General features: G+C 39.2%; 1 protein-coding gene across 1 annotated transcript in view; it reads right to left on the minus strand.

The window, feature by feature from the left end:
- Positions 1-730: 730 nt before the first annotated feature.
- The window catches only part of DNAAF9 (dynein axonemal assembly factor 9), a 131,069-nt gene continuing 116,973 nt past the window's right edge, over positions 731-14,826 (minus strand). Inside the window, exons 30-37 of the mRNA XM_065405753.1 lie at positions 13,249-13,384; positions 12,274-12,360; positions 10,939-11,045; positions 10,122-10,196; positions 9,711-9,913; positions 6,855-6,920; positions 3,581-3,674; positions 731-843 (exon numbers count right to left, since the gene is read on the minus strand). Of these exons, the coding sequence (XP_065261825.1) occupies positions 731-843; positions 3,581-3,674; positions 6,855-6,920; positions 9,711-9,913; positions 10,122-10,196; positions 10,939-11,045; positions 12,274-12,360; positions 13,249-13,384 (881 nt within the window). The remainder of the gene's footprint in view (positions 844-3,580; positions 3,675-6,854; positions 6,921-9,710; positions 9,914-10,121; positions 10,197-10,938; positions 11,046-12,273; positions 12,361-13,248; positions 13,385-14,826) is intronic.

Below are 14,826 nucleotides of genomic sequence, written 5' to 3' on the forward strand. Positions count from 1 at the left end.
GCCAAAAGATACCTTGCTCATCCCCAGATGATTTGCTCAGATGTTGGGGCTACAGGAAAATGTACAAGATAACCCTTTTACTCTCCAGCAACGTCAGGTCATAGGTTACACCACTCTGCCTGTAATGCATTCTGCATGATAAAGATAGTATCACAGGAGAAAATGAGCCATTGAGAGCAGCAGCAAGATCAAGTGATCAGAGCTTTTCAAGTGTTCCCCCATTTCTCGCTTTAGGAACACACTCAAACTCTCATACTGAAATACTTCAGGGTGTAACAAGTGTTGGCCACTTTTTCATTTATGGACACCTGTGTACATTCTGTACAGGAAGTTTGATAGGACATTGAAAGAAATGAGCTCCAGGTTTTTGATTATCTGTACCACAAACCAATTTCACTGCTCATACACAGGGCTATTAGGACATAGTTTTGTTTTGAACATGTAATATTTCCACTGCTAATCAGAGAAATTCCAGGTGATGCTTTTTATGATCTGGAATTAAGATGAAGTGGATGTGAACCAGACTGTACAAACAACTAAGTAGTTACCAGATTAAAATGCCAGCTTTACAGGAATGAAGTTTCATTTTAAAACTGCTAAAAACTAACATTTTACTTTTCATTTTCTTGTTAACCAGCAAGGCTGTCAGCATTTTTCGGTTACTGATAGTCAGATGACAGTTTAGAAATCCACAATGTTTATGTGCATTTAATACCACAAACATGCATGCTTATGTCTTCTGCTCAAAGAGGTCATGATATTCTTGTTCTTCTAGCTCTCTGTTGTACTTTTCGATTTCTCTGTTAGCTTCTTCCAAGTAGTCGTTCATGAATTGGTCCATTACTGATGTCGAAATACTAAGGAAAAGTATTCATCCAAATAAAAATGTGCACTAGAATCAGAACAGGTTGGACTAAGTAAGCAATTGAACTAGTTAGCTCTGCATATTAACAGGATGAATTTTCCTCTGTGGGCAATAATACAATGTATTAGCATATCCCGGAGTCAGAATGGACTATCAGTACGCTTCCTCAAAGAGACTAAGAGTTACATAGGTAACTTTCTTAATCTCAATAGGAAAAAATAATCAGGGCTGTGTGAAACACCAGCAGGTCAGGTAAGTGACAGTAAGGATATCTCCAGGATATCCAGTCTCTGCCCCAACTGTTGCCTCTCTAAAATCATCCCAAGCTTCAATCTGATGTCCCTGGGTAAAGTTCTGTAAAAAAAAAAAAAAAAAAAAAAAAAAAAAAAAAAATCAGGATTCCTATCACCAGCTGCTTTTTCAATCTGGCTTTTAAATTTACTCAAAAAAAAAAAAAAAAATGTAGACCCGTCACACAGTATCTAGACCCTGGAAGTATGTTCCATTTGTACTGGATTGCATTTAGGAGGGGATAGTAAATGAGAAAGAGGGTATTATTCCTGTTATTAGACTGTTTTAATGGCTGTGAAAGGGTGGTTGATGCTGTGGTACATTATTTGGGATAGTCTCATCCATTATTTGGTCTTGCACACCAGAATTACACCTCTACCCCCATATAACGCAACCCGATATAACACGAATTTGGATATAACACAGTAAAGCAAGTTCGATATAACGCGGTTTCACCTATAACACGGTAAATTTTCTGGCTCCAGAGGACAGCATTATATCGAGGTAGAGGTGTACATGAATTTGATTAAGTGGGTTTCAATAAGAAAAAAAGTCAAAATCCCACCAGCAGAAATATCAAGATTAATATTCATGAACAAGGTTTAGCATATGTGCTGCTTTGTTTTCCCTTAACTTTTCTACCAAAATGACCATGGTTAGGGAATTTATCCAAGAAGGGAAGAGAGGTCTGATGATTTAAGAATTAAAATTAAGTGCCACAGAAGTTGTGGAAGGACAAGTGGGTCCTCTTGCTCAAAGAAGAACTGAAGTATCCACCTGCAGCTTTCCAAGTAAATTACAATCAATCAGTTACTGAAGATCAAGAAATAAAAAACGAAATTGAGAACATAAAAGGAGACTTGAGGTAAGTTGTTTGTGACTGATGGTCTCTTTGTTCAGCACCTAATGCAAATGTTCCTAGGCACTACAATAATACAAATAAATAATAATAAATAATAGTTTAGAGAGAATCTTAGGACAAAAATATTAGAAAATGTGATAAACACATGAGGAATTGTACAGTGGGGGTCTGTTAACATGACTCTGGAGTTATTGCCAAATATTGAGAGAAAATCCAATACTCCAATTCAGGTAAAAAAGTAATCAGTGTGATTCAGGAAAAACTAAAAAAGCCCCTTGGATCTTGGTATATTTTATTTTGTCCTGACAAGGAACCAATTCTGCTGATCTAAGAAAACAAAGATAGCTAATTTCAGAGTTCAGTGTATGCTCGCCATAGCTGGTTGCTGATATCAAGTAAAGGGTGCAGAACCCAAGCAAGGGTTTTTAAATAATGAAGCAAGTGCAGCCATATTTTAATTCACAAGTAATACTGGAGGGTAATCACGCACATGCTTCTGATTTTATTTGTGTGCGCACTCGGAAGATACAGTGATTAGTTCCTATGCATGTGAGGTTTTTCCACATCAATCAGGCTAGAAGGTTTTTTACATTAATTAAACTTCAACGTCCAAGGAACAAGAATGAGATGTTTTTGTAGCCAGAGATCTTGCTGTCTTTTTTGGGGGGGTTCTCCAAGTATACATTCTTTTTGTGACACATTATATTGAAAGGTAGTTAAGGGATTATTTGGTTTAAATTGAGATTTTTTTTTTTTTTGGGTATAGTATGCTTCCGATTATCTGAAAATCGCAGAGGACACAGATTTTGTTTGGATAATCAGGAGTTTGGATAATTGAGAGGGCAGGAGTGGCAGTGCAGGGAGCCCTCAGTAGCTCCCATGATACCAGGACTACCCTGTTTGTTGCAAGCGCAAGGGGTGGAGGGTGGGGTGGGGAGGAGAGGAAGGCTGCGGCCCTGATGGGGCAAAGTGGAGACTTCTGGCCATTGCTTCGATCTGCCCCACCAGGACCTTGCACATGCAGGGATCAGGTGTCACCAGCCCTGCAGCAGTGCAGGGGCCCTTGCAGCTCTGCTGTCATGGCTCCACTCACTCAGTCCCATGACAGGAGGGCTGCACAAGGCTGCCTGAGCTGCTGCAAAGGCCATTCAGCAACAGGGTGGCCTCCACCAGGGCCGGGGGTCTCTGCTCTATCATCTGAACCTCCACATTATCCTAATGCAGAGCATGGAGACAGAAGGGATTCAGATAACAGGGTTTTTGAAAAAATCAGGATTATACTGTACTTGATTTTCTATATGATCTAATGACCTATGGTTTGTTCAATTCAGCTTCTTACACTGTGACTGTAGGAGTGATCTATTAATGTTAAAACCTGATACGGCAAATGGTCATATGCGGATTTAAAACATCAAAATCTTTCACTATGCATGATCACCAGCTAGTCAGTTGGCTCTTAAGGATAATGCTCTGCCTCAATATTCCATATGTCAGCTTTGTCTAAATCTGCAGCATACTTTCTACAAAAATACTCATGCATTTAAATACATATTAAAGGATACATGGATGGTAATCCATCTTGTCCCCAAAGAAATTCACAAACTGAGTTCCATTGTAAAAGTAACCAGCTGGAAGTGGATCCAAGTGGCGTTTCATCTGCATTCAAAGGCAAATACTGTACCATTAGACATGTAGGCAGTCTAAAACATGGGTATGTAAATCTATGCAGTTAAACAGAAGGGGGGTGCCTCTTTTCAGAAACTTACCAACCCAGTACAAAAGTGCTTGACCTTTTGTTTAAATGAGGTAGACACTTGCAAAACAGGCTTAAATACTAACATGATTGCAGTATCGTTAGCTGTTACCTTGTAATTTAATTTTCTACTAGGAAAATTGAGAAAAAAACCCAAAACATTTATTGTCCTCTTGGTTGTAAAAGAGGACCCTAAGGGCATGTCTAGACTAGGATAAATGGTATACTCTTAAAACTTGTTAGCCTAAACAATGCAACACTAGTTTGGAAAGGGCAAGTTAGCCCTGCCCTATTTTAGCTAATATAATTTAAAAATATGCCTTTTATCCTAGTCTGAACAAGCCGTTAATGTTAACTGATACAGGGCTATCTTCTTGTGTCTCCAGACAAACCACTCAAGAGACACAGACTGGCCCTGTTCATCTCAATCTAGAATAGATTAATAGTTTCCAAGGCCAGAAGGGACCACTGTGATCGTCTAGTCTGACCTTGTGTATAACAGGCCACAAAACTTCCCCAAAATTATTCCTAGTGCACATATTTTAGAAAAACATCCAATCGATTTTAAAATTGTCAGTGATGGAGAATCCATCATGAGCCTTGGTAAATCTTCCAGCCATTGGATCAATGTATATGTTTCTCTGCTAGATTCAAGACCCTATTAAATTTGTTCCCCATGTAGATACTTTTCAGTACAATCTATGTCACCCATAACCGTCTCTTTGTTAAGCTAAATAGATTGAGCTCTTTGCGTCTATCACTATAAAACATATTTTTTAATCCTTGAATCATTCTTGTGGCTCTTCTTTGAACCCTCTCCAAAATTATCTATAACCTTCTGTATTGCGGACACCAAAACTGCAAACACCAAACACAGTTGTACCAGTGCCAAATACAGGAGGTAAAATAACCTCTTTACTCCCACTTGAGATTCCCCTATTTATATATCCCAGCATCACATCAGCTCTTTTGGCCACATCACATTGGGAACACATGTTCAGCTGATTATCCACTATGACCCCTACATCTTTTTCCGAGTTACTGTTTCCCAGTGTAGAGTCCCCCATTGTGTAAGTATGGCCTACATTCTTTGTTCCTTGATGTATATATTTACATTTAGCCATATTAAAATGCATATTGTTTGCTTGTGCCCAGTTTACCAAGCAATCCAGATCGCTCCGTATCAGTTACCTGTCCTCTTCATTATTTACCACTCCCCCAAATCTGTATCATCTGCAAACTTTATCAGTGATGCCCATGTTTTCTTCCACATCACTAATAAAATAGAGCCAAGAACTGATCCCTGCGGCACCTCCCTGGAACCATATCTGCTGGATCACTTTTCCCCATTTACAATTACATTGAGACCTGACAGTTAGCCAGCTTTTAATCCATTTAATATATGCCATGTTAGTTCTAGGTCATTCTAGGTTTTTAATCGAAATGTCATGTCTGTCAAAGCCTTACAGAAGTCTCAGTATATTATGGCAACACCATGATCTCTCTCAATCAAACTTGTAATCTCAAACAAGAGATCAAGTTAGACAGAACCTATTTTCCATAAACCCATGTTGATTTGCATCAATTACATTACCCTCTAATCCTTTATTAATTGAGAATCTAGATCTAACAGCCAAGGTGCTTACATCACTCCTGTCCCCATAATATCTGAACATCTCAGACTGTATCTCCACGATTGCCTAGGAAATGAGGGAATACTCATTGCACAAGCAACTATAAATACTCTGTGCACTCTGTACATCAGTCCTCATTCCATTTAAGAGAATGGTGGCATGAGCACTAATTCCTTAAGCAACAAAAGCGGGGTGAGGAGTGGAGTCACTAAGTCACGGTAGTATAATGTATTGTAATTGTCCTTATTTGCAGAACAGAGAATGCTTTAAAAATACATTAAAATATGTCTTAACTACTTAAAGAACTAAGAAACAGGCTGCTTCATGGAGGTGACCTTATAATAAAGGTAGTTTTGGGGTTGCTTTTGGATGGTCTCTTATGACAGGTTTCCTAAGGCAGCCTTTTGCACAGACTTCACTGCATTTCAAACTAATTTTGAAACATATACAGACCTCGGTAACGTGAAGCTTTTATCAAACATTTGTTTAATTCAATTTAAAATTGATATATTTTGAAATAAGTTGCACGTAGTCATTAGGCTGTCCCTTTAACAGCTTTGCACCCTGTGCCATTTCCCAAATGGACTCTCCAGCAACTATCCATATATTTGTTGTGAGGACAGATAATCAAAATAAACGTTCATTAAAACGCAAGAAGAGTATAGGCTCAAAAATGCTGAATAGCTTGCCATGTAAATACAAGTACTATTAGTTTCCCATATCAGATCCTTAAATCAATTTTCTTTCCTGCTTTTTATTGACCAGAGATATATGGTTCTATTCCAGATATATACTAAAGAGCAAACATCTAAGATTGAGGCACTAAGTGCTTATGATTATAAGGATCTTTTTCCAGTCCTGTGACATGACCAGATGCTTCCCTGACAAACTCCACATTTCATACAGGAGGTTTTAGTGTTTAATCACCTTCTATTCCAACAGGAAGCCACAGAGTAACTTGTAAATACTCCTGGTTTGTCTAAAAACAGGCTGTACCAGCAGAAAGACCAGCAAAGGACAGCTTAACAGTAGTAGCTGCAAGGGCACTCTAATAGAGTGTCCACAGAAAGAACGATCTTCAATGAGTTTATTTTTGCCTCTCACATGCAGAGGACAGCAGAAATGAACAGTATGTATCTATATAGCTACCAAGAATTAATGGAAATACATCCATCATTATTCTGAAAATGTGATTATTGCTATGATGTGATAGCCCCATGCTCCCACTTCCAAAACTCTATTATGGAATTGGGTTATTTGGAAACTAATGCAATTACACAGCACTCCCACCACTTATCTGGAAGCTTAACAGCATCAGGAAAAATAGTTTTGCATGCATCAAGTCAGAAACTTAGAACACAGTTCTTGCTATAGTCTTCTATCATATACATGGGTACTTAAGGAAGTGAGGGTCAAAACGAAGCCTTGATGCTAATGGCTTGTACTTACATGAATGTTTTTGATCTCCTGCAGAGTCAGCATTCCTCTGGTTTTCAGGGCTTTCCTCTGAGGTTTCTATACATAGATTCAGATACCAATAATGCTTTTAATGCTCATGGCAACATCACATTATGTTATAATTAAGGTACCAAAAAAACCAAAAAAGCAAGCAACCAGAGAAGTACAACTACCACAAATATGAAAAAGGTAGCAATATGTAACCACAGATAATTGTGGTTAATCCTAACACAAGGTATTTTTAAAAAATGTATATGAATGCTAATAAGTGGACATGGTTATTGAATTACCTTGTTTACTTAAGGCACTCTAGATTCAATTTTTACAAATACAAGTGTAAAAAACTCAAGAATCTTATATAAATGTGGTTTAGTTAACAGAATAGAACAAAAATTCTGAAGGTATTTTAACTAAACTAGTTAAATAAGCTATTGTAAAAAACACAAAAATCACATAAGAGGCAGAGCAATCAAGTTTTTAGACTTAATAAAGAGGCCTATACCTCAATTCTTTAGGCAATATGCAGAAACTGAAATACTAAATTATTTAAAACCCCTGAATCAGTCTCTACTTTTGATGTTGTAGGGGATGAGAAGGCACTTTCATTATAAATCCCATTTACAGAGGTTTGTACATTTTTGAGAGCGTTACTGGTTGAGTTAAAATCTCTCATATTTGTTCTCAGTCCAAAGATTATGCTTTTATTTTCAAGGTCTGATTAAATTCAGCTCAATCACTGCTGATTTAGTTGAAAAAGGGGAGTGTTTTTCATCCTGGGAGAAATTTGCTTATTTTTAAAATGTCCAATCTTCCATGAACTCAGTCTCAGAACGGACAAATGCCGCTGGCATGTAAGAAGCAGCATGATTTAGAAATAACATTTGTGTACATACAGCATGTACATTTCCCACTTAAAAAGAAACCACGCCCCATGCTGGAGGAATAGAAGTAGCAGAGTCAACTTCTCAGCCTACGCTGCATTCCAAGATGCTACACATACAAATTTATAGTTACAATATATTACAATTTTTTTTTGCATCAGAGAAATCATGACCATCTAATTAAAGATTCTACCAAAATGTGTATGGACAAGGAGCTAGAGTTAATGCAATGTGTGCAACCATAATTTTAATAGTTCCTGGCTCAAGTGCTGTACTGTGCAAACTTCATGTTCTCAGTTTTTGTATGGAGTTTTCTTTAAAAAAAGAATTCAAAGAGAGTCACTCGCCAGTATTTTGGAACTATTTGATTGGAAAGCACTGTAACAACATCTTTTCCCATACTCCTCAGGAGCTCAGACTGGTCACAGCATCTAAAAAGCCTACAGGAGCACTGATTGCAGTCCCTATAATATCTCAGAGCTGTTCTACACTGGGGAGGGATCGATCTAAGATACGCAACTTCAGCTACGAGAATAGTGTAGCTGAAGTCGATGTATCTTAGATTGATTTACCTCGGGTCCTCACGGCGCGGGATCGACAGCCGTGGCTTCCCCGTCGACTCTGCTTCCGCCTCTCACTCTGGTGGAGTTCCGGAGTTGACCGGGAGCACATTCAGGGATCGATTTATCGCGTGTAGATGAGACGCGATAAATCGATCCCCGATAGATCGATTACTACCCGCCGATCCGATCAGTAGTGAAGACGTACCCTCAGAAACAAGACACCCTTGTCCATCTTACAAAGTGCATCCCCCAACCCTTTACTCTTCACCATGTGCTATGTTAGCCACACACATATACACATTTTGGACTTACTTAACAGCCCACTTTACAAACTTAGCAAAAAAACCTGAACATATGATTTTCAAGGCAGTGTAAATCAAAACCAGGTTTCACCTGAACACAGGTTAGTTCCATGCTCTATTTAAACTTTCTTTCCACAGCAGTTTGCAAAATGTTTTAAAAACGGGAAGAGAACACATCCCCTTCCACCAAAAAAATTGTCTCATGATGAAAAATAGCTGAACAGTTTTTGCTCAAAACCTTTTTTTAAAAAAAATCTTCACTGTCAAGCACAGACCAAGCCTGGAAAATGTAAGCCCAGAAGATCAAAATTTGAGCAATCGAGAACAGGAGGGAGGAATGGAAACAGTTATACACTAACTATAGTGGTCACTGCTGCTCATTATCATTAAACCCAAGTGCAGATTCCACACACTGAATTGTCTGTCTGAGCTTAGGCTACTCTGGACCCCACCCATATGAAGGACAACCATGTCTCAGGGTACGTCTATACTTACCTCCGGGTTCGGCGGTAAGCAATCGATCTTCTGGGATCGATTTATCGCGTCTTGTCTAGACGCGATAAATCGATCCCGGAAGTGCTCGCCGTCGACACCGGTACTCCTGCTCCGCGAGAGGAGTACGCGGAGTCGACGGGAGAGCCTGCCTGCCGCGTGTGGACCCGCGGTAAGTACCTTGTAGTTCGAACTAAGATACTTCGACTTCAGCTATGTTATTCACGTAGCTGAAGTTGCGTATCTTAGTTCGAACTGGGAGGTTAGTGTGGACCAGCCCTCAGTCCAAGTCTTCTTGGGTTTATCGGGACATATTCGCATACTCAATTTGCTATGGAGTATTCTGCAGCAAAGAGTTCTCACTGTGAATATGCTGTGACATGTTTTAAAAATAAAGTTCGAATTACAGGTGGCACCGGTAAGCCTTTTCAGCCATCCCGTTGAAAAGATCATTTCTAATGGTAGAATCATGTGTGTGCTATGCAGGACATAGTTAATCAGTTTCCAGTCTACTTTAACAATAAGAATATTAAAACACTCAAATTTCTCTTTGGATTTTTAAACCAGGCAACACAGAAAAAAAATCCCAACAGTTGAGTGTCCACAAACCTGCTTTGCAGTTTGTCTGAGCCAGTCTTTTATATCCTCTTCCTTAAGAGAGCAGCCAATGAACACAAGGAAGCACTCTTGCTGACCGCTGCGATCTCGGTTATCATTTCTTGAATCAGGAGGAGTAGGCCCCTCCTGAACAGGCACAAGGCTTAATGAATTAGATGATGTGTTATGACAGACTTCTATCATCTTATCAGAATCTACCAAAAAGAGAAGATATTTTCTTTATACACTGGGCTGATATAGCTGACTTATCTCAATTATTTTAACAGGTAGCATATGTGCATAGATGTGTATGGTTCCTTTACGAACCAAACCACTACAAATGATATATTTTAGTATTCTAGGAGTAGGTGAAAACAAGTAGTGTAATCTCAAGACCATGCATACGAAGTACACTACAGTTACCTGAAAACTTAACTTTGCCCAAAATGTGGTATATGTTTCCAGAAAAAGGACTTGACTTAATTGATGACTTAATTGCTGTATGAAATAAAAACAAAAACAGGTTATTCAACTTATTTTTCTCTTCCCTGGTGCAGCTCATTCAGCATAGTTCACCTTGGCTAGCGGTAGAAGGTTAGAGTCCCAATCTCTAAATAACCCACTTCATACTATCTGCTATCCTATGTCCCTTGAAGCCCACACTATTCGTAACTTCTCTTCCCTATGGGGGAGAAAAGGATATATGCTCGAAGGGTACTATAATAAAAAAGTATCCCTCCCACATAATTGACTCTTAGTGCGGAGAGAAAGAAGATTCTCAGAAAAACCATTTTTAAAGTGACAGACGGAAAGACATTTCTGCTCTGAAAGCACATATTCACTCTAGCAGCAGTCCGATTTTGTAACCATTGCAAAGAATGATTATATATAGTCACAAGGCAGCTATCCTTTAACGCAAGAAAACAGAAAAGTGTTTATTTCAACTTAGAAAAAGCTTTTAAGTATCGAAGTCTATGGGATAATTACCCTCAAACGCACTAAATGTTAGATTTAATATTAAAAGATTACACTTATTTAAACAAGGTCATGAGTCTTTTTAAAGTTTCCAGAATAGACAAGAAAGTCAAAATACATAGCATATGGAAGTACTTTAAAGAGGAGGAATTACATTCTAAATAAAAATTCATATTATTCATGATTAGCATAGCACAGGGTCTCCCTACACTAACTAAACACCCACAATATTTTAAATCTTAAAGTCACCAAAAAACATTTTTACCTTTACATTTGGTCACAAATCGTGTTTTTTCCAGAGGACGGCTAAACCACACACAGATCTGAACCATTGGTGGGAAGACGGAACCAGCTCCAAACTTACCATCATACCTTTTTAACAAAAAAAGGGAAAAAGGGAAATCAACTTGCTTTGCCAAAGATATTTTTGATTTAGTTTCCCCAGTCTTCATGTGAGCAATCAAAGTTCCTGTAAGGGTCTATTATCATGCTCTCTCTGCTTTTTATCTAACAAGTTTCTAAAAATGAAGAATTAGTTATTTTAACAACAGAGGAGCTTTCATGAAGAGAAAAACTAAATTAATTGCATGTAAGAAGAGAAATACAAACTGTAAACAAGGTAAGAATTATATATGTAAATTTGTATCATGATTGATATCAGGAACCACTTCAATGAAGTTCCTGCTGTTAGCACTTTTTTCCCCTGTGCACTACATTAAGAGAGAGAATGTCAGCGTCAAGAGGTTTGAAACAGTTTCTTCTCCAACCCAATCTTCTTCCCTTTGGAGTGATGTGTGATCTACAAAAAGGCCTGCCCTTACATAACTCCATGCTGGTTTACTTAAGAAGCCTCTCTCAAACCCAGTTTGGAGTCAAGGTGTAATTAACTCTGAACAAGAAGCATAGAAGCTGTTCTGGACTGACAGGGTATGTTGATTGAAGTGCTGCACACTATGCCTCTAATGCTCTAAATGTAACTAGAAATCTGAATTGGTCAGGATTTGGGATTGGTGCCAGGTTGGCAGTTCTGGAGAATGAAATCCTCTATTTGCCACACAGATACAGCACAGACGGCAGCAACAACATACCATCCCCAGCAATGTGTTGCAAGCCCAAACTGTAGAAGATATCACTAGCTGTTAGAATGGAGTTCTGTTTCCATGAATTTTCTGTCCTTGGCCTCCGCTGAGGCTGCCAATCAAGAATGCGGATATTCCACTGGGGATAACTGTCTGCTAGTAACTGAAACAATACCACTAGATCATTTCATTTAGGCTGAACAGCTGTCAGACTGAATTTACTTCAAGTCAGTACTGCCCTAACTCCTCTTATTCTCCCAGGGCTAGCTCTTGCTCTCATGGAAATTAATAGCAATTTTGCCACCCATTTAAAAGGCAACAGAAGAGGATCCTAAGTAGGCAAAAGATGGCACTAGTGGATCTAAAAAGACTACTCACAAGCTCTTAAAAAAAGACGTTTACAAAGTGATTGGTCCACACGTATGAACGGTCTTGAAAATATAAGCTAGTGGGGCTTTTAAAATCCTTCATGTTAATTAAAAAATGCTTTTTTTTTTTAATTTCTCAGTTAAGATACTTGCCAGCCAGGATACATTAAATAGCGAGCTCTCATCATCTGAGGATTTGAAAAACTGCTTTCAGAGAGAATTAGCTCAATATCCTCATTCCTATTAAAAAGATAAAAGGTTGAGATTTTTAATTTACAGAACATGGTAACAATGGTCATTTATCTGTCAACTACTTACATAAATTAGGATGTGCTAGTCAGATTGCAGTAAAATAATTATATGTTTACTATTTATGGTACATTAAAATATTCTCAATTTTCCAGATGTTAAACGTTTTTGTAAAAAACAAAACAAAAAAAACCAGGAGTTCTCTACTCAACTAATTTTCTATTTGCAACTAGAATACAAGTAAATATACTAAATAAAATATATAACACAGCAAAAAAGCCCTTGTAAGAACTTTATAGGATCCTCAATTCAACTTTTATTGATGTTGAGTAGGACTTACTCATTGAGTTTGGTCCCATTAAAGTTGAGTGGATTTACTCATCCATGCTACTCAATGTGTGTAGAGGTTGCACAATTGAGCTCTAACGGAACAAATATTAATATAAACCTACAATCTGTAGAAAGAGAATTTTACCTGCACTGCTGTATAAAGAAAAACCTAACATGAAAATTACTCTGCAAATGAAAAGATGCATCCATTTTAAACCTTAACTTTTCCTAAATCATACTGTACTATTTCTAGCTTATGGCCATTTAATGTATTCCTTTGACACTTAAATCCTTAGTGTATCATGCTGTATCAGAACATCTGGTTGAAGTGTAGATGACATTCTTAAAATGTCAAAATTCAAAGAACAGATGAGGTATCCTGTTATCAGGGAAGTAATGACTAAGAAAAATAAGCGTTTTTCTGGTTTACATACTAAGTCCACTTTCTGTTCATAGGTGAAAGTCAAAGAGGATCAGCTTTTCTTGTAAGAGAGTTTCCCATTTTTAGAACAGCAACTTGAAAATCAAAGAACTGGAAGCTAGTATTACCTAGTTACAAGGCCATTTTCTGCCAAGATAAATGAAACAGCAGGATTTGCTGCTCGTATGAGGCTCTGAAGTTGTACAAGGAGTGGGTGTCTCTGCTCTGTAGTATGACTTGTGAAGACCACATTGCTCACCAGTCCTGCATGAGGAAATTGGGGAATAGTTCACTCAAATAAGGTCTACAATGATGGAGAATAATAATAAACATATGCTGGTTAAGCGGTATAGCAAAAACACTTTTCCAGGTCGTAACCGTTGATCAGTATATGCTGGCTAGCATATATATACACACACGGAGCAGTGTATTTATGTAGGAATGCATTAAGCCAGGGGTAGGCAAACTATGTCCCGGGAGCCCTTCAGACGTTTTAATCCAGCCCTCGAGCTCCTACCGGGGAGCGGGGTCCGAGGCTTGCTCCGCTCTGGCACTCCAGCCAGGGGCTTGCCCCACTCCGCATGTGCTGTGGCTCCGCGCAGCTCCCGGAAGCTGCGGTATGTCCCCCCTCCGGCTCCTATGCATAGGGTCAGCCAAGGGGCTTCGCAGCTCCCATTGGCTGGGAACCATGGCCAATGGGAGCTGCAGGGGGGGCACCTGCAGATGGGGCAGCTCCCCAAGCCGCCTGGCTGTGCCTCCGTGTAGGAGGCACAGGGGGGAGATGCCGCTGCTTCCGTGAGCTGCTTTGCTTGAGCTAAGTGCCACCTGGAGCCTGCACCCCTGACCCCCGCCCCTACCCTGACCCCCCTCCCACCCTCCGAACCCCTTGGTCCCAGCCCAGAGCATCCTCCTGCACCCCCAACCCCTCATCCCCAACCCCACCCCAGAGCCTGCACCCCCAGCCGGAACCCTCAGCCCCTCCCGCACCCCAACCCCCAATTTCCTGAGCATTCGTGGCCTGCCATGCAATTTCCATACCCAGATGTGGCCCTCGGGCCAAAAAGTTTGCCCACCCCTGCATTAAGCACCAATAACATCAAGCACAAATATATTAACAGTGATACAGCCTAAACTGGCCTATACCATAATCCCGTTCACTTTATGCTAAGTATCCCATAACACTTAATTTACTGAAGTAAATATCTGGCCTAAGCAGATAGGAAACTGGTCAAAATCAAGATAAATTTGTTCTAGGTCTTAGTACAAGCTAGTGAAGTACCTTCACAGATCAGTACCTGGAATGCTAATATCCAAAACAAAGATAAAGAAGGAACTGAATAACTAGTTAGGGAACTGGGACAAACTAATGGGTTGGAATTTAGTGACACGTAAAGAGTTGTGTAACCTGTTTAAAAAAAAAATCATCATAAAATTAACACCAGCTGAAACTTGCAACTTTGGGAGCACTCCATCTGTATAAAGTGAATATAATGTCGCTGCATGAGAGTTTCCTGGAGGCTGGTATCATAGATAGAACCTTTTCCCTATGCGATATTATTATTGGCTTAGAGCAATAAACCTAACTGGTTATTTCACCTCTTGAATGTATTTCATAACGAATCAAAGTATGGTCAAGCAACTGACTACTCAGTTTATCGACCGTAAATTGTATTTGTTTGCATCTCACCCCCATAAGGAAAGCTTAT

This window comes from Emys orbicularis, chromosome 5 (genome assembly GCF_028017835.1).
Source record: "Emys orbicularis isolate rEmyOrb1 chromosome 5, rEmyOrb1.hap1, whole genome shotgun sequence".
NCBI lineage: Eukaryota > Metazoa > Chordata > Testudines > Emydidae > Emys > Emys orbicularis.